The sequence below is a fragment of the Dama dama genome, chromosome 33 (genome assembly GCF_033118175.1).
Source record: "Dama dama isolate Ldn47 chromosome 33, ASM3311817v1, whole genome shotgun sequence".
In the NCBI taxonomy this organism is placed as follows: Eukaryota; Metazoa; Chordata; class Mammalia; order Artiodactyla; family Cervidae; genus Dama; species Dama dama.
The window spans coordinates 27,191,540-27,218,501 of NC_083713.1; the positions used below are offsets into that span (position 1 = coordinate 27,191,540).

Consider the following 26,962-nt stretch of genomic DNA (forward strand, 5'->3'; position numbering starts at 1 on the left):
TGATTTTCAATTTTGAATCATTACAAAAACATGAAAATTAAACAATTTTAGGTGAGCAGAAGGAAAAATGCCAAAATATTAAATAAATAGGAATTATCTCTACATTATCGGTGGGTTTGGGTTTTCTTTATAGTTCAATGTCATTTACAGATTTCTCACAATTAACATATATTATTTTCCAATCAGTTAAAAAAAAGCTGTGCTAAAAAGATTTAAAAAAAAAAACTAGAGAAGAACATAAACATGAAGCTGCAAATCTGCGTCAACCAAGAATGTCAAATTAGGTTTGGCTGCAGCTTCTCAGGACACTAATTGCTCCGCCCACCACACAGTCTATACAAAACAAGCCTCCATCTGAGATAGCTGGGAAAAATTTATCCATGTTGTCCAGTTCTCATTTTAGAGAGATCTTATATATAACAGTCTTTTTCTCCCTAATATTTTAACAGCAAATGAGAACTTTTGGCTGCTGAGTACAGGATACGTGTTCAATTTTCTGAACAATTTTTCAACCATCTTCTGTAGAACCTCAAGATATCACTAGGTGGCAACATTGATACACCATACCAGTTTGGAAACCAGGGTTGGGGAGACAGCAAAACAGGGCAGGCAAAGTGACTTAAAAAGTATACCTTCTCAGGGCAAGCAAGAAACAGTCAGGGCCCATGCAATTAAGACAGGCCTTCTCCCCAAGAAGAAATGCTTTTTCCCCTCTTTCCTTACTCTTGGAAAGGGCAAGTGGGATACAGGTTGAGTTGGCCAAGGGAAGACTGAGCAAGTGCAGAAGAACGCACCATCGTTATCAAATTCAACTCGCGTGCACGGCCCCCGGGACGTGATGTCGCAGCTATACAAGCCTCCGGTTCTGTTGGCCTTCTGCAGCGGGAGGGCCACCGCGCGGGGCGCCCCCACCAGCAATCTGTGGGCGAAACAGAGAATTTGGAGATTTGAGCTGAATGTGCATTTAACATTCAGAGTCAGAGCCAAGAGATACCAGAGTTCTTCTCTGTCAAAAAGTCGCCTAAGTCTCCGCCAGTTTAGGTGGTGAGGGAGAACACAGGCAGAGCCCTGGGACACAGACAAAGATGCAAGGAAAGCACAAGAAAAGGGGTTGTTGAAACAGGTGAACGATACGCCCGTCTCTCACAGTATCAGCCGCTCTCTGCTGGGCACGCATCTGCTGTTTTAAGAAGACACTTTCCGCAGAGCTTGCCCCCTACACCTAAGCCAAGGACATCACAAGGAACTCAGACAAAACAAACACTCCCTCACTGGGCGAGAAAAACGGTCACACGAAACTGAAATGATAATACATCTGTTTCTAACACTGTGTCTTCTAAGGGTGGGGGCGTGGAGTTCAAAGGTGATTTTTTAATAACCCCCAGATTTTCAGTTTATATACTGTTTAGTTGATTAAACCAGGTGGCCACTGGACTGAGGCGGGTCTAAGGCTATGGCAGCCTAGGGAAGCAAACTGAAATCTCAGCCTGTAAATGTCTCAAGGTTACAAAACCAAACCCAAGGGCAAACAGGCACCCATACGGTAAGCCAATCGAATCATTTCCTCGCTTTGCTTCCTTACTGTCCTTACTTTCAGTCTTTCCCTGCTCCTGCTGGTTCAACACTGCCAGGTTTGCACAGATTTCTGCTCAAATAAACTTGTCAAGTTTTTAATATGCCTCAGTTTACCTTGTAACAATATAGATTTGGAACCAAATCTTTGCCCGAGACACAACTCAACCGAATTACTCTTTTGTACCCTCTTTCTGCATCAATTCTCACTTTCTGGCACTTGGTCATCTTGACAAGCTCCTCTTCTATCATCCAATCGGTCTCTACCAAGGACTCAGGGATGGTCTGAGTGTACCTTCTATGCAGTAGGCACCACAATGTTCCCTCTCCCCTCCCACCTTAGGGTTCTTGCCATCTCCAGTAAGGGAGGCTCCTAAGCTAAACCCACAATCCTTAAAAGCTCACTGCTTCTCAGCCAATGGGATCTTTAAAGACCCACTATCTTTCTGCTATGTTCTTTTGCTAATGTCTTTTTTCTTTTTTTAACTGAAGGATAATTGCTTTACAGAATTTTGTTGTTTTCTGTCAAACCTCAACATGAATCAGCCATAGGTACACATATATCCCCTCCCTTTTGAACCTCCCTCCCATCTCCCTCCCCACCCACCCCTCTAGGTTGATACAGAGCCCCTGTTTGAGTTGCCTGAGCCATACAGCAAATTCCCGTTGGCTATCTATTTTACATATGGTAATGTAAGTTTCCATGTTACTCTCCCCATACATCTCACCCTCTCCTCCCCTCTCCCCATGTCCATAAGTCTCTTCTCTATGTCTGTTTCTCCATTGCTGCCCTGTAAATAAATTCTTCCGAACCATTTTTCTAGAGTCCTTATATGTGCATTAGAATACAATATTTTTCTTCCTCGTTCTCTTTCTAACTCACTTCACTCTGTATGATAGGTTCCAGGTTCATCCACCTCATCAGAACTGACTCAAATGTGTTCCTTTTTATGGCTGACTAATATTCCATTGTGTGTATGTACCACAACTTCTTTACCCATTCATCTGTCGATGGACATCTAGGTTGCTTCCATGTTCTAGCTATTGCAAATAGTGCTACAATGAACAATGGGATACATGTGTCTTTTTCAGCCCTGGTTTCCTCAGGGTATATGCCTAGGAGTGAGAATGCTGGGTCATGTGGTGGTTTTATTCCTAGTTTTTTAAGGAATCTCCATACCATCTTCCATATGACTGTATCAATTTACATTCCCATCAACAGTGCAAGAACGGTTTCCTTTTCTCCACACCCTCTCAGCATTTATTGTTTGCAGACTTTGATGATGGCCATTCTGACCAGTGTGAGATGATATCTCATTGTGGTTTTGATTTGCATTTCTCTAGTAATGACCAATGTTGAGCATCTTTTCATGTGTTTATTAGCCATCTCTAAGTCTTCTTTGTAGAAATGTCTGTTTAGGCCTTTGGGTTGCTAATGTCTTTTAATTACCATTGGTTTTACAGTCTTTGGGGTCTGGCTAACTAACAGACAACAAGAAAAAGAAACAAAGAGAAAGGCTATACACCAGACATCGGACGGACAGAAACAGCGGAGAAGAGAAACCAGGCTAGAGCTGGGAAAACTGGCTGGGAACACAAATGTAAACCAACAGCCAACTCCCAAAGCAGAAAAGCCTATCCTGGCCTTCAAGAAACTCCTAACTCTCAGATGCAAATAACAAAAACTAAGACAAATAACACCACCACCCTCTCCCAGCCCAACAACAGGCCTTACTGCTTTTGTCTTTCCTATGACCCCAATAAAGGATTTAACTTATTTTCTTTTAAAACCAATACAGTGCAGTAGGTACAATGGAGTAAAAATGCATTGGGAAAATAGAGAGGGGTACCAGACTCTGCCAAGGAGAGCCAGTGACACAGACCCTATAGAACACTGGCAGACTCGCTCACGTGTGAACACGGAGCCTGAGCACCATCCTTCCCCCAGACCCTCGCATGACAGCACCAGCAGCCTCTACCTCCAATCCATCCAACATTTACAGGACGAAGTAGCACACTCCAAGGTACACAACTGGAACAGAGACTGGGCAGGACTTCTGGGCAGAGCAAGGCCAAGGGCTGCTATCCCACACCTATTTCGTTAACATCATCCTTGCTTGATCCCAGGGGTTCCGACCAAGAGCTGCAAGGTGAACTAGCCTAGACCCTGTGAGTGAACAAGTTCAATGACTCGGCAAGGGTGAAGATGGAACCTTGTCCAGGTCCTGGGAGGGATAAGCAAATTGCTGGGCGCAGAAGCACAGGATGTGGGCACTGGAAGCACTGGAAAATGTGTTCGGCTCTGTAACTCTGCAGAGGAGCAAACAGAGGCTTTTGGGAGGAGGGTAAGTACTCTGCCCCTAAGGTCTCATAGGTAGCTGAGAGTCAGGAAAAAAAAAAACCACTTTGGAGCCATGTTTTCTCCATTCCTTTAAATTGCTTCCTAGGAAATAAAACCCAGGATTTTTCCGGTGTTGACAGTCTAGCTGGAAGGGCAAAACCTACACAAGTGAAACATTGAAGCAAGACTGGTTTCCTTTACTGACAGATTTAAGACCAACGCAGAAAGGGTGAGGGAAGGCGGAGCATTTTTGCAGCTGGGTGGGGCGAAGGTCAGGAGGAGATTTCCTATAAAGGTAATGATGACTCCAAAGGGAAGGCTGTAAGTAAAGAGCAGGCCAGGAGTTCCAAGGTTATTACAGTGTATCTTCTCTGACCACTTCCTCTCCTCATCCCCGCCCAAGGAGCCTGGCAAGCTACCCCAAAGGCGGGTATTGGGCTTGTTATTTCCCGTTGATCGTCCTTGCTCATTCATTCATTTATTCATTCCACAAACATTTAAGAGCCTCCTAGGATGAGTAAGAATTGCCCCCTCTCCCTGCCCAACCCTGGCCCTGCGGAAGCCAGATCCATTATCTTTAAATGGCAGGGAGATGGAAGCCATGCCAGGGTGGGGCAGAGTGCTGGGCCTGGTCCAGAGGGCACTCAATCTGCCCCAAGGAAGTGCCACCTAGAGATGTCAGGAGCGGGAGGTGGCCCGGTGAGGGGGTGAGGGTCACAGCACGTGCCAAGGCTGGCAGGGAAGGAGCCAGAGTTAACAGAGGCATAAGAATCGGCGATGTAACAAGAAGGGGTTTGGGGATGGGCAACCCGGCCTGTGGAGCTCCACGTTCCGGTGCAAAGGGCCACAGAGGCGCACCTGCCGAGCAGGCTGGCTTCCGCCAACCCTTTAGCCCCACAGGTGCTTCCGGGTTTCCTGTTGTTGACAATGCTGCGGAGATTGTTCCATTTACACAGACAATCCTTCAGATCAAGCCGCTCCCTCCAGCTCCTTCCGGTCACGCCCTCCCCCCACCACACCCTCCAGCTACCTGGGAGGACTTCTGCCTCTAGGGTACCTGGAGATTTCCAGTTTCCCTGACCCTCTAACACAACATGCAGGACAGACTGGCCCTTCAACTCCAGTTTGCTGGCTGGTTATAGAAGCTGTGGCAACAAAAATTTCCCCTGTGCTATAAATGCCAAGCTCCTATAGAAGATTTTGGGGTCGGGGGACAACACAGAAGGAAAAGAGAACTTAACAAAACGAGAGAAATGTACCTCTGGAAAACACTGTTAGCTGTCACATTGCCTCCTGTGTTCCTGGCCCTGTCCTTTCTCCCAGGTCCCTGCTCTAACTACACCCCATTCCATGAAACCCACACTTACAGGAAAATCAGGAAAACAATGGCGCGGGCAGGTGGAGCTCAGTCAGATAATATCAGAGTCACAGAAAAGGAAAGGAAGCACTTTGATGGAAGAAGCCGGTACTCCCCTTTCCACCCCCCAACCCCCCGCATCAAAGTCAACAACTGACAGGTGTCTTAATCCTCAAGGTAAAGTTGCCCTCACTTGTTCAGGAACTAAGCAAGTTCTGATTTCTGCTTAGAACCAGCCTTCATCACAAAAGATCACAACCCATTCGCTAAGGCTATGCCTGGCAAGGACAAAGAAATGAAAACAGAGCTGTATGTACCCAGTCAGTGACACTGGCCTACCGCAACCCATCGACTCCCTAATTAAGTCTTTTGGGACCTGGGCACTGGCCTAAGCCATTCGGAACCAGCCAGCTCCAGGGGCAAGACGCGTGCAGCTCTAGGACAGGCAGCCTGAATCTGGGGGGAAGACTCGGGCCACATCCAAATCCACTTTCTGCTCAAATGCTACTTTTTTGCCCCCTGTGAAGCTGGTTTTGGTGGGCAGCAGGCAGTTTGGGCACTGCCTGGATGCCCACAGCAACTCCGAGGACCAAGGCAGCAGCTGCCAGGCAGTTCATTTTCCTTTGAGAAGCAGCAGCAGTGGCTGCTCTTCTTACTGACCCACCCAGGATGAGTAGAAGAATTCAGAAGTACAGTAGCAACTCACATTCAGAGTGACAGGGATCAAGGGACCTAAGTTATGGCCTTCAAAGGGAAATGGTGGAAACTAACAGAACAGGGTCCAAGAAACCTATTCCCTTACCAGGTCAAAAGAGAAACCGTAATCAAGGAAGGGCATGAGTCTGAGTTTGAACTTAGATTGTTTTAGACACCGAAATGAACAAGAAAAATTACTTCCCAAATTGCTTTCCACAGGGCCAGTGGACGATCACCTCCACTGTTTTCAAGCTGTACTGACATAAAAACTGCCTTGGGATTCTAACATATTGGAAACCTACCTATAAGATACAAAATTCAAAATGTGCAAAACCACATCATCTTTAAAGATGAGAAATAAAATTTGAAATAGTGAAATACGGTGTCAAACTACACAACTGTGGCAGTGACATAAATTCAGGTCTTTGGAGTCTAGATCAAAAGTCTTGGCACAGAGATTCGGGACCCTATCATGTTCTTTAATCACAAAGTTATTTCAAACTTCAAATAAGCCTTACTCCTGTTTCCTATAGTCAAGTTCTCTCCCAAATAGAGTCGGTATACTTCTGCACAACTATTAATACAGCAACCAAAAGTTCTAAACACTGGGTACTTTTAAAACTCTAAGGACAATAGCAGCTTTGCTTCATTGTTTTTGGCACTAATTCATTTCCTCAAGGATTAAAGATTCTGTCTCTAGCTATGCAACTTTGTCCCAGGAAATGTGAAATATTGCTTCATTAGAACAAGGACACTATTATTGCTTAACTTAAAATACAGCTTTCTTAGTTTGTCCAAATTAAGTCTTAAATTAGAAGATGACATTAATAATTCAACTGTCACCTCTACATTTAGCCCATCTTCAAGTTCAGTCCTTAATTTTTAACAGTTATAAAGACAAATGGCAAGAAATAAAAATGAAAGAATTTACAGGAGAGAGCAACAGATTCCATATTCATCCCAAGACCCCACTCTCTGAGCAAACTCCTTTTTAAAAAATTCTGGATTTACTACTCTGTAACTCTAGATATTATGCTGATATGTTTACTTCTCAACTTATCAGCTTTAGGCAATTAACTGTTGATGCCACAATAGGAAAAAGAGAGAGCTTAAACTACGAGCTACTTTCCCTCCCATGCTTACTAACTACATTATTTCTTCTATTTGCTACCCTTTATGTTTTAAGTAATATACTTTAACTGTTTTCCCTTTATCAAATTTGACAAAAATGTTTCCATTCCCCAGTTAGGAATATGATGTTATCAGCACTGCTTCCCCAACTTTCCCCTTGGTTTCTCTAAATCCTATTTTTACACTATTATCAGAACTATTACCATTTACATTTTGTGTTGTAACCACAGTTTGGTCACCTGTTCTTTTATATAACCAGGTAAATGTTACTCAGTGGTGAACCAAACAGCGTTGAAATTATTCTCTATCAGGCACCACTATTAGAAGCTCTTGGGGATGTCCCTGGTGGTCCGGTGGATAAGACTCCACAACTACTAGACCTATGCCCTAGAAACACACACAACCAGAGAAGCCTGTGCTGCTGCAACAAAGTGCCTGCACAGCCAAAATAAAATATAAATAAAATTTTAGAAAAGCTCTTGACCTCCAAGGGTATTGTTCCTAGCATCAAGGTCAAGCAGACTTGCTTTCCTTACATTCTATCAGTTGTTTGGTGTGCCTGACATTTGGACTACGACTTTTGCTTTTCTTGGCGTTCTCATTACCTTTATTTCCCCCTTCCGTTGTTTGCTTTCATTCCAACCTCTATGGTTTCTAAGCTCCCAATCATACCTTGGGTGAAGTCAGGACCTTGTCTTTGCTCAGATGTCCTCCTCAGGGCCCTGGGAGCTCCTGAGTGTTCTTCTAGAGCAAGGTCAGAGTCATCTCTGGCTGCTATACAGGGTCATCCTAGCCGTTCCTTTCACAGCCCTCTCAAGCTGGTCTCCTTTGACCTAGGATCTCATGTTTTCCTCTTATTTTCTTAAATGTCATCCTAAAGAACAGTACATGATAGGTAAACTGAGCCCCTGCATATTCAGAAACGTTATTTTGCTCTGCTCTTGACTGAAAGCTTAGGTGTAGGATATAGGTTGGACAACATGTTCTTCAGAATTGACATCACTGCTCTAATTTATTCTAGAATCCAGTGTTGTCAACGCAAATTCTGACATTAAGTCCTATTTTCATTTCTTAAAGGCAAACTTTTAGGCTCTGCATTTTATCCCAGGCATTCTGAACAGCACAACAATAGTACCTGTGTGTGGACCATTACTTATTGTGTGCTGTGCAGCTTCTTTCAATCTAGAGACCTAGGACATCATGTTCCAGAGAACTCTCATGGTGCATCCATCATGTCACTCATTCCATTTTCTATTCTTTCTGGAACCTCTGTTAGCTGGTCAGGTGTTGAACCTCCCGGATTAATCTTTACCTTTTCGTTCCCTCTTTCCAGTTCTGAGATTTGATTTAATTTTCTAGTATTTCTAATTTTTAAGTTTCAGCAATTAAATCTGTAGTATCCAAAAGCTCTTTGATGGATTGTGCCTTTCACATAACAACACACCCCATTCTTATTTTGTGGATTAACATATCCTCAAAATTCTAAACATTGTACCAGGAAGGGTTTTTCCCCCTCTGTTCTTTCTGCTTCTGGATTTTCTTCCAATTTTCCTTCTGGTTTACTTCAGGCATTCCCTTTATACTGCCAGCTCTCATCACATGTCTGATAATCCTTGTTTCCCTTGCTCTGCTCTTGTCTAAAAAAAGGTCCATTTTTGGCTCCATCTCACCTCTATCAGGAATTCTAAAAGGGAGTTCTGGGTGGGGCCTGCTGACAAAGGAGTCACCTTAGGCTGAGTGAGTACGGAACTGCTGTCATGACTGAAAACCTGTCTTCAACGCTACAGGTATGCTAAGTCGCTTAAGTTGTGCCCGACTCTTGGCAGCCCTATGGACTGTAGCCTGCTAGGCTCCTCTGTTCATGGGATTCTCCAGGCAAGGGTACTGGAGTGGGTTGCCATGCCCTCCTCCAGAGGGTCTTCCCAACCCAGGGATGGAACACGTGTCTCCTGCATTGGCAGGCAGGTTCTTTACCACTAGTGCCACCTGGGACTAGTGGCCCCAATGCCAGAGGAAGAAGGCTGATTTCCTAGGGTGCCAGCATTCACACTAAGGAAACCTAGCTTTCCCTAGCTGTTTTGCAAATACCCTAACTGCCTCCTCTACAAGAATCCATTATCATCTCTGAGATGTAATCATTTAAGCTTTGTAAAACATGCACCTGTCAACATTTCCATCCCCCTTTCCTTCTCAAAAAAAGTACTATGTTTTGTTTCGTTTTGTTTTGCCAGTGTTAACTGCCAGCATTCTATACTCAAGAGAGAGATGGGAAATGAAGGTGTTACCTGGCACCAGGTGTTACCTGGTCCAGCCTTCAGACCTTCACCCCCAGATCCACCCCTCACTCCCAGTCCCTGCCGTACCTGAGGGGTCTCAGGGTGGACACAGGGCAGTCCCTGCAGGACACACTCCTGAGTGTGGCGCCCTCCCTTGTGAAGTCATAAGTCAGATCCCAATCTGCTTTCTGCCTTTAGTAATAATCTCTCAGCCATCACGGCGCCTTGAGGAGCCTGCAGGGGAACCTGTATACCTAGTCAGCCATCTGAAACCATAAATCAAAATCCAATCATTTTTGAAGGAATCTGAAGGAATCAGATTTTTCACCCAGCCTAGATTCCTTGCAGTTAGAAGATGAATGTCCTTCTCCCAGCTGTTACCACACCATCTCAATTATAACAGCCACCCCTCGAATACCAAGGGTGCCTGATAAGACTCCATGCATGGGGGGAAAAAATCCTTTTTTAATCAATTTGTATATTTATGCCTTTATGAATGTAGATGAAACAGTCCATTGGCATTTGATCATTTATACAAAGGTTTTGAACATTTTATTTAACATTCATCTAATAGTTTTATTTCATGAAGCAATTAATTGTATTCAAACTCCAAAAGCTGCTTTGACATTACTTTCTGAAGGCAATGTCTAACCCAGTTTTTCAAAGCATTTCTAGGACATTTTCAAGTTTATAACCACATCCAAGACTTGCAATTACGGTGTCAAATCCTGAGAATTATTACTAAATGTGAGCTAAATTTCTTTGCCTTTTGAAATCAACGTATTTTACTTAAACATTAAAAAAAAATTTAACCTCTATCAGCATCCATAATTATAACTGATTGAGGTCCCTTTAGACTACTGTGTTTACAGTAAACAAAACTTTGTTGCTCAAGTAATCAAGAGGGCAGCTCTCATAAGAGAACGATTTTATGAGCGCTCAAATATAAGGTGGCATAATCTGGGGATAAAAAATAGATTTTGCCTGATATTTAAGGATACACAGAAAACAGCTCTAAAACCCCCAAGTGGGAGAGCTCTCTGCGGTGGACAGGCATCTTACAAAAGGCCCCCCAGGTCACACCTTCTCCTCCTCTGAAAGGTATAGGCCCTTCCACACACAGGCCACATTGTAGTCAGTCATTTTTAGTCAGAGTGTCCACAGAGTGGTTAAAGCTTCCTGTCCTTGGCTGGGCTGACCAAGGTGCAGGTTTCCCCAGTACACGCTTGACTCACATCTGGGGACCTGGGCCCCGTTTGATTTTCAAAAATGTCCCAGTTTGGTAGACAAATTATACAGTCCTCCCAGCCTCAGATACAAGGAGAGCAATGTAACCTGACTGATGCAACAGCCTGAATTGAATAATGCTATCCCTGACAGTCTAACTGTGTGGTTGGGTTTGGCCACAGTCTCACAGGTACCAGGGAGTTTATTTTGGCTTGAGAGGCCCTACAGTCAATTCAATCTCCACATGACCAGGCTACCCGAGAACAGCTTGTCTGGTCACCAAAGCTCCACCTGCCTTTGGAGAGCCCCTCTTCTGGCCAGGCTCAATCTCCAGGTGTCCACCAAAAGAAGCACTGTCCCTCCTCTGCCAAGGACCAGCGATAAACAGGGAATGTCCACACGCCACTCATCACGCCTGGCCACCATCATCAAACCTGGTAACCTGCCCAGATTGCTAGAGTGTTATTCTTTCCTCCCTTCCTTCCTTCTCCACCAGGTGAAGAGAACAGGAAGTGCTGAGTCTTACCCGTGTTTTAATGTCAACTGTGCCTCTGAAACAAATTCCTTCAGAGGAGAGAGGGCCTGCTTCTCTTTTGGAATCAGTCAATCAGTCTCAACTAGAGAATCAGTCAATCATCAGACTAACCCCCTTGTTAGGCTTTCCAAACAAAGTGTAAAACATATGTTATTAAAGTCACAAAACAAACTATTCTTTTTTTGATGACTGGTTATTTGGAGATCTAAAAATCTACGCGAGAACTCTGCACTCACAAGAATTGATAGCCAGCAGCAATGAGCTGTGCACTACCAAATATTATTGTATTCAACATGTACTATTAGTCCTAGAGAATCATTTCCAAACAACCTGAAAACTAAGTATAAGTATGTTGGCTAAAACTCTAGCCTTCCAAGGAGTAGTCAAATAGGAAACAAACTGGTCTTTTTCCAGGGAAGTCACTGCCATTCACAACCATGTAGTAGTGACCCTCTGCCTGGCTGAGTGTCTGGACACAAAGTCTCTGCCCTCACATAGGTCAGGGGCATAAGGCACCTAGAGTGCATCTCCATGAGGGCACAGATCTTGCTGTTTTTGACCCAGGGACCTATCCCAAGCTCCTGGAGCAGGTGCTGGCGCATGGGGATGCACAAGTATTCACTGAAGAATGACCACAGCCCAACCCCCTCCAGGTGGTTGGAGCCACTCTCCACTGCCCTGAACGGCAAAGCAAGTATCAGAGGTCAGTCATTACCACTAAGTGACCTGGGGGCAACAGCCATCTATAACAAGACCTTGAGTTGAGGTGTGTTAGTTTTCTGTGGCTGCTATAACAAGTTACCACCAACTTAAGTGGCTTGAAACAGGTTTCTTATCTTACAGTTCCCGTAGTTCAGGAGTCTAGAATGGGTCTCATCGGACTTAAAAAAAAAAAAAAAATCAAAGTGTTGACAGCTCCTTTCTGAGGATTAGGGATGAGTGCTTCCTTGCCCTGCCAGCTTCTAAGGCAGCCTGTACTCCTTGGCTCACAGCTCCTTCTTTCATCTGAGAGGTCAGCAGCAAAGCACCTTCAGATCCCTTTCTTGCCTCCCTCTTCCACATCTGTAAGGATCCCTGTGATCACACTGGGCCCGCCTGGATAATCCAGAACAATCTTGCTAATCTTAAATCAGCTGATTAGTGACTTTAATCCATCTGCAACTTTAATTCCCCTTTGCCACTTAACACAGTCACAGGTTGGGGGGCGGGTGTTGAGGACATAGACTCTGTAGGCATTATTCTGCCTATCAGAGCAGGACATTTTAACAGTCTCTTTCATACTAAATTGTATACAGACACCAAGAACTTGAATTTGGAACAGCATCCTAAAATGCTTTTGCTGAGGCTAAGTCTACGTGAAGAGCACACTCTGGGGTTACCTTCTCCCTCACTTTTGACCCTTTTACACTAGGCTTCTTACAAACCCCTCAACTACTACACTCTCCTGGCTCAGCACGCTCCTCTTCCCCCCTGGAATCCTCTTACTCACCTCTTCAGGCTCTCTGATTTAAAACCTTACTGCACCTTCCAGCCTAGGTCAGGTCCCACCTCTTGGAAGTCCTCATTTACTTGCCCTCCACAGCACGACCACATCAGTGATCCAAACGTGAGAGGCATACCAACCCCCTGCCTCGCCAGAAAGTCAGCCCCATGGGGCCAGTGGCACGTCTGCTCAGCTCACTGCTGGGCCCACCGTGTCCAGCTTAGGGCACAGCACTTAAAGGACACTCAACAAGTATTTCTAATGAACCAAGTTCATCACATTAATGTACGCAAAAGCAAAGTTCACTTTTAATAATTTCAACACAGCAGATTTAAAGTAAACTGAGAACCCCGCCACTGTTTCTAGAAGCGGCCCTGTGAAAGCAGAGGAAAATGGGGAAACAGCACTGCCTGCCATCACCACACCCCCCACCACGTGGCCTAATTCCAGCAAGTCAGACATTCCTAGAGGGCTCAAGTTGGTTTTCAAAAAAAGTCTGTATTTTGTTTTGTACGGTGATGTCTAAACTGTATGTCACAGCTAGAATTATAATGCATAATGTACCATTGTTTTAAAACAGTTTTGCCAATAAATCTGAATAAATGACAGTGAAACGCAGGCAGCCGGTTTGAGCACACAACCTTTCAATCATCTACCTGTTCATTTTCACGAAGTATCTCCACGCTCCCACTTCAGGGCCACTCTGCCTACGCATCTCCCCACCTCAGTTGGACCTACTGAGAGGCATCAGTGTTCCAATTTCCAGGATTCCTACCGATGAACACATTCCCAGGAGACTCAAAGAAAACTGGTCTCTGCTCATGAAATGCTCAGCAACACCTTACATAGACAGCACTTAGCCTCCACTGCCCACACTGCATTTGGGAACCAAAAGGGGCTGGGGGGTTTCAAAGGTAGCTTTATATCCATGCTGTTACCCATGACTTAGCTGCAACAACACACACCAAAATGAGACCATTAGGAGTGTTATGAGAGAAAGCCTTAGAAACACCACTTATCAAATGAAGCTTGAATTTTGCTCCTGGTTTTAAACACATAGAATCTATAGCCCTAATGTTTGTGAATGCCTTTATTTGACCCACTTTGGATTCTCAGCAGGGCTACTTACAGATGAGAAAATACAGAACTGCCCTTTTCTTATACAGTGAGTCACCGCGTGCCTCTAGTCCTGTGACACTGCTACTGTGTTACCACATCACTTCCCCTCCATGCCCCACCGTGACGCCAACCAGACCGACCATCGGAAATCATCCTTTCCCCCAGGCTCTTTGCTCATGCTTCCACACTGCGCACATGCTGTCCACTCCCTACAGAACATCAGCCCCGTCCCCAACTCCTCCCTACACCTCCACTCGACTCCAGCATCATCTCCACTGGTGAAGTCCAGCCCTCTCTGCCCCCTCACATGCTGGTGGCCACATGTGGACCACAGCTGAGCCCTGGTATCCCTTTGGGCAGATCCCCTGCCTACCAACTCCCACCAGGCCCCGGGTTCCTGGAGGAGCTCACAGATCCCAGCTTGATCTCATCTGAGCTCATAATTATAGGGGAACAGGAATCAAAGGTCAAAGAGGACCTGTCCAGGTCCCCTGGACAATTATGCAGCCTACATTTCAGACCTTAACAGTCAAGACAAGTAATCACCTGCAAAGAGGAACTAGAAGATCAAGGGAAACGACAAGGAAACAGACTACCTTCCTCCTCTTTCTTAATCAAATTCTGAAACCGTATTTCATTCAAATACGGTTTGAGAGGAATTCCCAGAATATCAAATTCCTCCACAATCTTAGCTCAATCTAAGATTGAGCACTAGGGGCTCCTCTTCTCTGTTAAGACTTCGTTGTTGTTCAGTTGCTCAGTCATGTCTGGCTCTTTGTGACCCCATGGAGGACAGCATGCCAGGCTTCCCTGTCCTTCACCGTCTCCCTGAGCTTGCTCAAACTCATGCCACTGAGTCGGTGATGCCATCCAACCATCTCACCCTCTGTAGCCCCCTTCTCCTCCTGCCTTCAATCTTTCTGAGCGTAAGGGTCTTAAGGAGGCGGCTCTTCGCATCAGGTGGCCAAAGTATTGGAGCTTCACTGTTAGACTTTAAGTGACAATTCTTGGGGGAGAGGGGCGATGGGCACCACATGCAGAGCTTTGAACTGTGGGCTCACTTCCCTTATGGAGGAGAGGGACCCACAAGTCTCAGAGACCCCATGTCTAATCTCATGTTGACCCTCTAGTCTTGTCTAACGAGGAACTAGACGGGGCAGCCGGAGGAAAGCGCAGGAGGCCTGGGTGAACGAGCTGATACTTGCCAGGTTTATCTTCCTGCCTTGCCGGGAGCTCCCTTTCCAACAGATCTTGGGAGTCTTTTCATGTCTCTGGCCTTACTCTTGCCCTGGGGCTAGAAACACCTTCAATTAACAGGTGACTCTAAGAACATCTCTTTTCGGTCCAGGCCTCTCCACTAAGAACCACACCCCAACACCCGGCTGTCTACACTTAGCATCTCACATTTACTGTGTTTAACACAGAATTCAGCTTCCTTCTGCCCCACTGTGCTCCCCACCAGCCTTTCCTCTCTTGATAAACAGATACTATCCACCCAAGTTTCTGCTCTGGCCAGAAACCCAGGTGTCACCCTTGACTCCTCACTTTCGCTCACCTCTCACATCCAAGGCATCAGGGCCTTCTCTCCTTTCTGACTCTATTCCACCCTGACCCACTTCTCAGTGGCTACTTTGCTATCAGGACATGAGCCTCCATCTGATTGCACCTGGACAAGAGTAGTACCCTTCTGACTGGTCCACCTGGTTCCACTCTTGTCCTACCCAAGCCCATCTCCACAAAGCAATCTCTGCTCTTTCTTAAGTCACATCACCCCTCTTCTTAGCCCTCTCTTGGTTCCCATGGCCACTGGCATGGAATTAAATCACCCGCCATGCTCCACAAGGCCCTGCAGGAACTGCCCTTTACCTGCGGCTTCAGCCTCAACCCCCAGATGAACACTCCTGCCGCGCTGGCCTGGCTCCTGTCACGTGAACACACCCACCCGGTGTCCATCTCAGGGTCCCTGCAGCTGCTTCCTTCAGCTGAGAACACTCTTGCTGAAGACCTTTGTGGATTGCACCCTTTGTATCCCTTAGGGCTCAACTGAAAAGTCACCTTCTCAGCTCACCCTCCTTACTACCAAGAGCTCTCCCCTAAGTCACTCTCTACAGATTCGCTCTGTGTAAAGATCGTCACAGCCCTCAGCGGTACCAAAAAAGATGTTCCATGCTTTGTGTCAACTGCTTGTCTTCCTCGCACTGGAATGCTACTGGCTCCAACGATGCAGGGGCTCTCCTCTCACTCCCCAAACTCGCAACCAGAGCAGTACCTCGCAGATGGATAGTGCTCACACATCCCAAGGCTTGTCTTAGCAAACAGACAGCACGTCTGAGTAGGGAGCAAACGACTCACCTTTGTAGAGTACTCTCTAATTACAAAGTCCTTAACAGAAGTCCTCAACAGGAAGTCCTCGACTTCCCTGGTGGCTCAGACGGTAAAGCATCTGCCTACAATGTGGGACACCCAGGTTCAAACCCTGGGTCAGGAAGATCTCCTGGAGAAGGAAATGGTAACCCACTCTAGTATTCTTGCCTGGAAAATCCCATAGATGGAGGAGCCTGGTAGGCTACAGTCCATGGAGTCGCAGAGAGTCGGACACGACTGAGCGACTGCACTTTCTTTCTTTCACTTTCTAACACAAGCTTTTTTTAAAATGACATATCTGTAGTTTTATTTATTTATTTTAGGTGGCACCGTGGGGCATGTGGGATCTTAACTCCCCGACCAGGGCTCAAATCCGTGCCCCCTGTACGGGGAGCACAGAGTCTTAACCCCTGGACCACCACGGAAGCTCCCTTGATTCAGCTATGTCTCAGCAATTGGGAGGTAGGTATCTGCATTGCAGAGGTGAAGAAACTGAGGCTCAGATACTACCTGACATGCGTGGGGCTTCAAGCCCAATTACCTCCTCACTGCAATGGCAGCCACCCCCTGCTGGTGGCCCCACACTAGTCACCTGTCCCAGCTGCCCCTATGCCCCTCACTTGCCCAGCACACAAAGGCCTTGGTGCCTTGGCTCACACCATCCTGCCCCCAATTCACCAAATCCTCCTCAACAACAACTTCCAATTCCAGCTTTATGCATAGAAACTGCCTCAAGTTTCACGTCTCCAAAGTAAACTTGCCTGGACAAGGATCTCTCCCAACGTCATTTAAGTAGACTATAACTCCTTGAGAGCAAGAATCTGGTACCATTAAAATAATAATAATAAACCTCAAGGGATGTTTGGCCAAGAAACACCAAAACCCTATTTAACTATACTATCTGGCTGATCCAGTAGGGCAAGCATGAGCAAAAATTCACAGTGGAATAAATTTGTTCACCTCCTAGTCTTGGGCTTTCACATTTACACAGAAAGGTGATTTAAAGTCTGAGGCTCCTTTTTCTGTATGATCTACAATCTCACTTTCAAAAGACTTAGATTTCTAATAACCATCTAAGAAATCACATGAGAAATATATACCCTACTACAAATCAGGGCAAATAAGCAATTATTAATAATACACTGGGGACTTCTCTGGTGGCTCAGTGGGTAAAGAATCCACCTGCCAATGCAGATGACATGGGTTTGATCTCTGGGTCAGGAAGATCCCCTGGAGAAGGAAATGGCAATCCAGTCCAGTATTCTTGCCTGGGAAATCCCATGGACAGAGAAGCCTGGTGGGCTACAGTCCATAGGGCCGCAAAGATTCTGACATGACTAAGCACGCACACACACACAATTATACACTGGAGCTATCATCTCTCATGCTGTTTCCAATACATTAGGCACTTTGAGTTCTTTAAGTAGACACTTGACTACCACCTATTTTACAAATGTGGACGCAGGTTCAGAGAGGACAAGTAACTTGTCCGATGCCACACAGCTGGTACATGATCAAATTGGGGTTGTGTCCAGCACTCCCTGAACTTGCTCTATACCACTACACTGAAAGTCTCCTTTCTGCTTCACTGGATAACATCACAAAAGCACTTTGGTCAATCCATCTTTTTTTTTTTTTTTTTAAAGTATTTTACAAGAGTTATAATTAAGGTCTAGAAAGTGCTGTGAGAGCCACGCCACAGGGGCCCAAAGGATACTGCAGCTATTATGTGGATCTTGGAAACCAGTCATCCTGTCCTGGCCTTCCCAACATTTCTTGAGACTTTTCTCCTGTCTCCTTGGAGAAACATGCTGGAACTAAATTCAGTCTCCAGGGACTATGAAACTCCTGCAACGCCTGAGCCTGAGGGTTCTAGTTCTTACCTGACTCAGTAGGTTTTAAACAGGTGTGTCGCTGACCAAGAACAAGAGAACTCATGCAATAAAGAAACACCCAAAGCAGAACATGTTTTTATCACCCACAACATGCAGCTCCTCTTCTGGCTCAGAAACCTCCACCATCAACCAGGGGTGAAAAATGTGAAATCCCAGCACCAATTTCAACTATTTAACTGGAATGCCAACAAGAACAGTCAGATAGCAATATGGAGGAGGGGGTGGGGAAGGAATTCTGGTTCCAGCCCTGGCATCAAGTTTTGGAATAACCTTGGTTCAACACTTGCTTCTAATCTCCCAACAACAACGATCTAAATAATCTCAAGGAAAAAGAATACAATTAGTACCCAATAAGACAAAATCATAATAGATACTAGCCTATATGGAGAATGGCCAAGAATTCCACTTCAACAGAAAATGATAAAGTATAAACATATAACCAGCCTATTTTAAAAAATTATGTCATCAGATGCAAAGGAGTTTTTTAGCTGGCCAAGCAACTCATTACCAGTAAGACATCACTCAAGGAGTTATGATAAAAATGCTTTTATCTACTGTAGTAAGAATAGGAAGAATGAAAATCTCCAAGCAATCCTGTTCTTTCAGTTTTACAAAGCAGCTGCTTGTCCAATGTGCCACTGGCTCACTTTCTGTGCTTCTGAACTATCAGATACCCGACTTTCCAGTTGCCAAATCAAATCACGTTTGTCCTTCTAGTGAATTGTCCTTTCAAGAAACCAAGTCCAAGGACCTGTCTGAACTGGAGTGTGAGAGCATCCTTCTATCCCTGACCTTCATACAGTACTCGGTACATAGGCATTTAGTGAATTTCTGGTAAATGAAACTTTATAATTATCATTGCATTTCATAATTTTAAATGCAAGTATGTTGTTACTATACAGTTTTTCTATGCCAGTAGACTAAGTGTATCATCAGTGCTAAATCAAAAAAAAAAAAAAAAAAATTCATTTCTTAAAGGCTGTTATCAAATAGCTCATTTGCGAAGGAAAAAGCGACATTTCCATTTCCACCAAGTTTCAGTCAAATACTTTTAATAAAAACCAAGAAAAGGTACATTTAAAAAGTACACACCTGGTAGGCCAGCATATCCATTTGACTATTTCAATAGCTTAGGAAATCCAGATTTTTCAATGTTTTGAAAAGGAAATTAATATGATCACATAGTTTATTTTTTAAATGAGATAACTAAAGCAACAGACTTAGTTGCTGTGCCAGAGACTGTTGGCTGGTACCCAGGGCTGGTTTTCCCCTTTTTCCACAGTAAAAGAATTTGTAGCTGGGCATAAGGCCACCCTGAAGAAAGACTATTCAGCCCAGCCTCCCTTCCCTGTTGGCCGTGCCATGTAACTCGGTACTGCTGACCAGACTCTGACCAAGTGTCAAACCACAGCTTCCAGGAACCGTCTCTAAAAGTGTGAACATATGGGCCTCAGCTCTCTTCTTTGTCCCTTTGTCCATCCTGCCTAGAGTGCAGATGCTACCATCATGGACTATGAGCTTGAGGCCTGGTGGGACGGCAAGGAGAATGAGTCCTGGGGTCCCTGACACCTCAGACCAGCCACCCAGACTTACATATCCAGGAGCAACAACAAAAACTACACAAAAGCAAAACCAAAATAAATTTTTCAGGTGAAAAAAGGATTTAGAAACAAGATGCTGGGAACCACAACAAAAACACCATTTAAAGTGTGCATATGTGCTGGTAAGTCATTCATTACAGTACAATAAAGTATGATTCCAATAGGGAACCTTGATTCTTATGCCCCATGTTCTATTCTGAAGTAATCACTTTATATTTCATTTATTTGTTTTTTCTGGTGATCTCTGAGGCAGGTTTCAGGGTTTGGCAATGCAACATGAAAGATTAGGAAAAAGTATTAAAGTGTGGGTGGAAAGCTAGTTAATCTGAAGAGTGAAATTTAAGGTAAAAGATATTTGAACTTGGAATTGAATAGGAGGCCAAAGATTAAAGCAGAAGATTAAAAAAAAAAAGCAGCAGCAGCAGATTTTTCTCAAGATATGAATAAGTTGTATATTACTGTAGTGCATTTTTTATACATAGCAGGTATTTGTAAATGACATTGAATTCTAGGTGAATCCTCAGTTCTGACAATCTGACAGATCAAGCTGCAAATATTTATGTTTTAAAATTAAATTATAAAGCTAGTTAAACCTTTCTAACAACTAGATTTAATGTTCATGAGAACATCTTATATTAAAATGCTACCTTTTCCATATTACATATGAAAATATTCATATTAAGTACAAATTGGAGACTGGGAATCAGTCAAGGTTCTTTGATACTTCAAAAGAAAAAGATCTAACTTCAGGAAAATTGGACTAATTTTCTTATCTAGATTTTAAGACTAGAATGCCAAAAACAAAAATACGAAAGAAATTAAAACTCCTTCTTATTAAAGTGATCTATGAAAACACTGTTACTGGACATTGAAAGAACTTGAGGCCTTTCCTCCAGAAAATAAGGACTTGACTGTCACGCTTCTATTAGGTTCTGAACCTTAATGCTATGTATTTGTTCCTATTAAAAAATCATTTCATTGAAAAGTGCATTAGTAATATGAGCTTCTGGTCTAGTTGGGAGTTCTTCCATTTAAAAAATGTGCTATTTGCATGGGACTATTTCCCCCCACCCCTGTTTCCCTTCCACTGGATAGGACTGAAGCTAGACTTTTCCCTTTTCATAAAGGAATAAAAAGTAAATATATTGTTTGTAAATTGATGTTTAGTATTAGAGTGAAAGTTGAAATACTTAGAATACATTATAAGCTTAACCCTAGGCAAATTTGTAAAATATATCTCTATCTTCTGAACCTATGTTCATATTGCTTTTCAAGATATTAAGTTATGTTTTTTTCCTCTTTTCGGGGCTGCTTCTTTGAGGCTTTTTAAAAAAAACTGAGGTGTAATTCATAAAGGGCTACTTTTTTTTTTTTTTTTGGTAAGGTTTCTTTTAACTATTGCCGGATGTTTTGCTCTAGTCTCCAAGAAGGGCCATTTTATTTTTCAGAGTTCACTTCTAAAATCACAGGGTCTTTAACCCTGGGGACTCTGGTGTCTGAGTGCTAACTCAGATTTAAGCTTGAGTAACCTCACTGCTTCTCACCCCATGAATGTTGATAATGGAAGAAATACTTCGCTGTAGTTCTCGACTAAAAAACTGAGGAAGAAACTCCATTTTCTTTTTGGCACAAAAAACAAGCTATTGCGCAGAGTTTTTCTTTGTTGACTTCAGTAGATGAACTGGACTAATAAGTGTTAATTTGGATTTCAGCAATTATCTGAATCTTGGTTTGAGTAGATTTGGGATCTACATGTAATATTAACTAGATCAGATAGCTTTTATATTTTCACATGTATACATAGGCTTTCTCCACCCTTGTCAACATCCATTAGTTATCAAACTTGGTAAAATGGCATTAAAACATTACAACAATGTTCTGTTGTGCCAGTTTTATAAACTTTTACAGTGCAATACACATTATTTTTCAGAGACAAACAAAAGGTTTATTTCTCAAGGTTCTTGCTTTTGTTTTAGCAGCATTTGATGGAGGATCTTTTACATACACTTTTAATAGATGGAAAACCAGACTGCAAATCCTTTTTTCTTTTAAAGCAAACCATGTACCAGGTTTTTGGTACAAATTGTGTAAGACGAGTTAAATTGCATTCTATTAACCCACACGAGTGTATTTCTGTGAGCACAGTTATGCTGAAATAAAGTTTTAAAAAGCAAAAAAAAAGTGTATATATATATATATTTATATAAATCAAGTTACATTGCTAAACATCTACATTGTTTGCCACCCTACTCCTGCATTTAAACATGACATTTAAAAATATTTAGTGTTCAGTATGGCTTGGAAACCAATTAACCAGCTCAGATGGTAGTGTAGCTCTGGAGCAACATTCCAGATTGCCCCATCATATTAGGACATTTCCCCATTAGTTGCTGAATTGTGGTGAAACATGGGAGGAGGGTGTTCTATGGGAAGACTGGCCAAGGCAGTGCCAAGGGACACTCAGGGGATGGGAGGGGGAAGCTTTTTTTTTTAACCAACCAGAAGTGTTTTGAATAGTTTAACAACTAGTCCTACTTCATGACAGCTCAGTCGGTAAAGAATCCACCTGCAATGCAGCAGATTTGGGTTTGATCCCTGGGTCGAGAAGATCCCCTGGAGAAGGAAATGGCAACCCCCTCCAATATCCCTGCCTGGAGAATCCCATGGACACAGGAGGCTAGTGGGCTACAGTCCATGGGGTTGCAAGAGTCAGAAATGACTTAACAACTTAAACCACCAGCACCACATGCACTAGCTGAACATCCGTCCTGCTTGACCTGTCATTATCAGGATAATACAGTACATGCTTATAGCAGATACCACCTCCAGCCAGCCCAGGCCTTGCCTGCCCGGTAACAGACTGCTAAGTCAAAACCACACTCAGAAGTGTGAGGGAGTTCCAAGAAGACCTAGTGGGTTCAAGTCCTGGATGTATCGCCTATTAGCTGGGTGTCATCCATGCGGGTTATCTGTTAAATGCTCTTAAGACTTCTCATAGGGTGTTGTAAGGATCAAACGAAATGTCACATAACCTTTTAAACTCTAATGCAGTGATGAAGCACTGCATGTGCTCTTATCAGTATCCGGTCAACACACATTCCAACAAGCCATTCTAATTTTAACAAGCACTTTTTAACAAGCATAGGTCCAGGTGGGGCACAAATGCTGAAGCCATCAGGAATCCAACAGCTTGGGCTTAAGATGGTCAGCTCTAGCTGTTGAAAAGATTCCAGCAAACCCACCAGCTGAGAAGCCTACAATATCAGATGATAGGATATAGTTTGTGAAACAAAGTCGTGAAGAGCAGTCAGTCACGCCTCCAGAATAAGCCATGATCACTGAAACAATGCTGGGCAAGCCACTGTAGCAGGAACTGATCCTCTACCTGGGTGAAAAGAGGAAGGTATAAAATTCTTAACAGCACACTGCTGTTAAAGAGCAAAAGATTAGAATATACTGGAATATCCCGATTGGTTCAGTGAATCATGGCTCATCCTTAAAAATGAACACCATGTAGACATTAAAAATACTGAAGAAATTATTTACTTACATCAAACAAGCTCTAAAACATGCCAAGGGAAAAAAAAGATTCAGAAGAATACATGTGTCATGCTATCACATGTAAAAAAAAATATAAATCCTTTCACAGCTGTCTGCCAATTTATAAACAAATACAAACATATACAATAAGCTAGAAAAACAATGGTTGCCTCCAAGAACAGGACGACGAAACCAGAAGTGCAAGGGTGATTGTTTTTAGTTTTTATATTTTTGTACTTTGTGCCTATATTACTATGCAAAGATAAATTTAAAATGTAATTTTAAAAATGATGTTGGTTGATGGACACTGGCTCATTAAAAGTCTTGCAGAGAAAATGACAGAGATAGATGATCATGGAAGTCAAAAATCAGTGCCCAGAAATCACGAAAAGGCAAACCTCATAATTGCATAAGACAAGCTCACACGTGCTATTTTTCTGTAGGCAGTCGCAGGCAAGCAAGAGTCAGAGACTTGACTTTCACAGCCCATTCCAAAGGGATGACAACACATGGATAAAGAAGCATACAGACCCAGACCTACTGTGTACCAGGCACCATGCTGGCCATCTGGGCATTTCAATACAATGCAAATTTATTGTAATGGACAGAGGCGGAAATATATTGAGGAGGGACACATAGTTTTTCAAGGCAGGAGCCCACAGTGTCTCCCTTTCTGCCGAGCAAAGTCATAAAGTTACCCCTTTCTACTCCTCCAAAACAAGAAAAAGAAATATACTGAAGAAAGGAAATCCAACCAGCTGAGAGGGTGGGCAAGCTTTCCACCACGGTCAAGTGAGGTGCAGAATAAAATGCAATGACATCAGAGAGGGGAACTCCCGCCTTGGCTGTAAAAGTCCAGGAAACTGACGCATTCAGGGAGACATCTCAGCTACGGAGAAACAATACAAAACGCTCACCCCTCACATCTTTCGATAGAAGGGAATGAATGTGCCCCATTCAGGGGCATCTCGATACACAAGGCTTAAGTGCCGTGAGTACCTTTGATAAACAGCTGCAGGTTTCAGTAAAAGGCTTTGTCTTAGAAGCTGTGGACACTGCCCGACCCCGCCCGCAGCAGACACCTGTCTCAGGGAGGAGCAGGAGTGAGTCACAGCCTGAATCAGCACCTCACCTAAGGGGGTGCGGATCCACTCAATCACTTCTGCATGTTCAGCCACAAGCCCAGGCCAGGTTCCTCACGGTTATCTCAGGAACTCAGGGGGGGCAACTTTTTGATAAGTACAAATTTTCAAAGAAATTTGGTAGAACTTGAACAGCTGAAGCTTCTTTCCAGGGACACTTTTATAAAAATAGACACACTGGCTAGATCGATTCCTGCTGGGCTGGGCACGGGAAGCAGAAGACAGGGGATCAAGTCAGAGAGACCTCTGGAGACAAGTCAGAAGAGGGGCGGGGGGGGGGGCAGCTCTGTTAAGAGCCAGCTGCATGACCAACAACAAATCCTAGGCCTCCACTTCTCGATCTATAAAAAAAAGACATGGGCTACCTTTCTAGATCACTCCCTGGGTTCCTCTCTAACTTCTGCAGGTGGTAAGTCATTTCAGCAGCAAAGAAATCCGCAAAAGCATTGCTGGGTCATGTGACTACTCTCCGTACAGCTAAAAACACCTATGGGTTTGCGTGTGGAGGTCAGATTTCTTTTTAAAGCACATTCTTATTTTTGACGAATGACACATGTCAGGCTCCACGTTAAAGCTCTAAGCAAACAGATAAATCAGACCCAAGCCACCTTCAGAGGGCCCACAATTCAGAACAGTCGGTAAACTCTTATTTTGACAGCTCCCAAAGAGCTTACCAGAAATTTCATAATGAAAATATCATTAAGAACAAAGAAAGCCTATTAAATTCAACAGGTTTCTTGGCAATAGAGAAATCAGTCATTAGAAAACCAAAGAGAAAAAAGATAGCTGATTCATATCAAGGTATGGCAAAAACCACGACAATATTGTAAAGTAATTAGCCTCCAACTGATATAAATAAATGAAAAAAACAAAAAAAAGATAAAGCTGTTTCCAGGTATTAGATAACAGGGCTCTAGAGGAAGTGGGTGGGGGTGGGAGGGTGGTGAAGTGAAGTGAAGTGAAGTGAAGTGGCTTAGTCGTGACAGACTCTTTGCGACCCCATGGACTGTAGCCAACAGGCTCCTCAGTACATGAAATTTTCCAGGCAAAAGTACTGGAGTGGGTTGCCATTTCCTTAAGGAAAGTGCATGACAAGCCAAAGCTGGCCTGACCTACAGGGTCACTTGTCAGTCTACTCTGACATCCTGAACACACACTTCTTCCCGAGCATCAACCACAAATGTGCCACCGACACACCAAACCTCTGCTCCATCTGAATTCAGCATGCCACTAAAACTGGTTTCATTTCAAAGCTACTAAGAGGTAGTTAGGAAAAGTAGCAAGACAAAAGGAACAGCCAGGTTTTTGGTTTTTTTTCTTTTATAATCTGCTGCAATTCTCTCATAACTCAGCAAAAGACTTTAATCACCTGGGTTTCTCAAGGAACATGTATGAGGAACCCAAGAGCTTCACAAATGGAGCCAGGGGCACAACGGTTGAAATCAATCAGGAGCCATCCTTTACCAGATTGGAAAACACATACTAAGCTAGGAGATGGAATTTTTAACACCATAAATTTGTTAAACTTTTAATTCCATTGCCACTAACCTATGTAAGAATATCACATCAGATGATATAATTAAGCACAATTCTATGGTTAAGTAAGTTTGGTTTATCAATATTTGATGGTCTCCTAACAGGGCCATCCTGATTTCTGAGCACTCTAGTAGTCTATGGGGTACTAGGATTTTGCAACCATGTGGATATATTAACATACTGAACTGGACACTTTAAAATGGTTAAGATGATAAAACTCATGGGTATTTCACCACAGTTTTTTGATTTTTTAAGTAGTAGTAGTATTAGTACTAGTACCAGGATATAAAGGATCATTCTAAAGAAACTGTCATCTTACTTCCTATTTTCCACAAGGCTTCCATGTACTTCCATGTACTTTCAAAGAGCTTAACAAACGCCTTTTGGGTGCCATTTCTGTCTATCAGATTGGAACCAGAAATGGATAAGCCATGAGCCTTGCTCATAGCTCACAAACCAGGAGGAATAACGTTCCTCCAACAGACATGAAGAGAGTATCTTCCACACGTACAGGATTTGGCCAGGCCATGAGGGCAACTAAGATGCTATGCTGTCTTATGGGCAAACACCCATACCGACATCAGCTAACTAACGCTGGCCTGGAGAATTAGGAGACCCAGCTGGAAGAAGTGCTGTGGTCCTGTGGAGGGTCCCCAGTTAGCAGGTGAAAGGGCAACAGTGGCTGTGTATTTGCTATTGCTAATCTCCCAGGCCATTATGGGAGAAGAACATTTCAAAATGTAAGAACATTTCAAACTGTTCTGTTAACAGCAAGATCAGGCAGTACAGATTTAATTCCAGGAATCGGCTACCAAGATGTTGACGGGTACGGCATAGCACTGAGTGGACTGGGCATTGAGCAGGTAGGTTTCAGGACTCACACTGCTACTACCCAGCTGTCACTCAACTTTCCCGGGGATCAGCCCTACCTCTGCAGAAAAAGGGTTGGGCCAGTCAGCATGTCAATCATTTTCACGGAAGTCCTGAATGAGGGAGGAGATGACCGGGTTTGGGAGCACAGCCCAAGGTGACCACCAAAAGCTTGAACTGTCTTTCAAGTCTTATGCTTTATATTTAAAAACTTACTCATATTTCAATCTGCACTACACTGAGACACTTTTTTAAGTAACTCACCACCACACCACCT

General features: G+C 43.7%; 1 protein-coding gene across 2 annotated transcripts in view; it reads right to left on the reverse strand.

Annotated features, from left to right (window-relative positions):
* The window catches only part of ITGA6 (integrin subunit alpha 6), a 91,522-nt gene that overhangs the window by 51,406 nt on the left and 13,154 nt on the right, over positions 1-26,962 (reverse strand). For both annotated transcript variants that reach the window (XM_061135641.1, XM_061135642.1), the window contains exon 2: positions 795-919. In XM_061135641.1, coding sequence (XP_060991624.1) covers positions 795-919 — 125 coding nt within the window. The remainder of the gene's footprint in view (positions 1-794; positions 920-26,962) is intronic.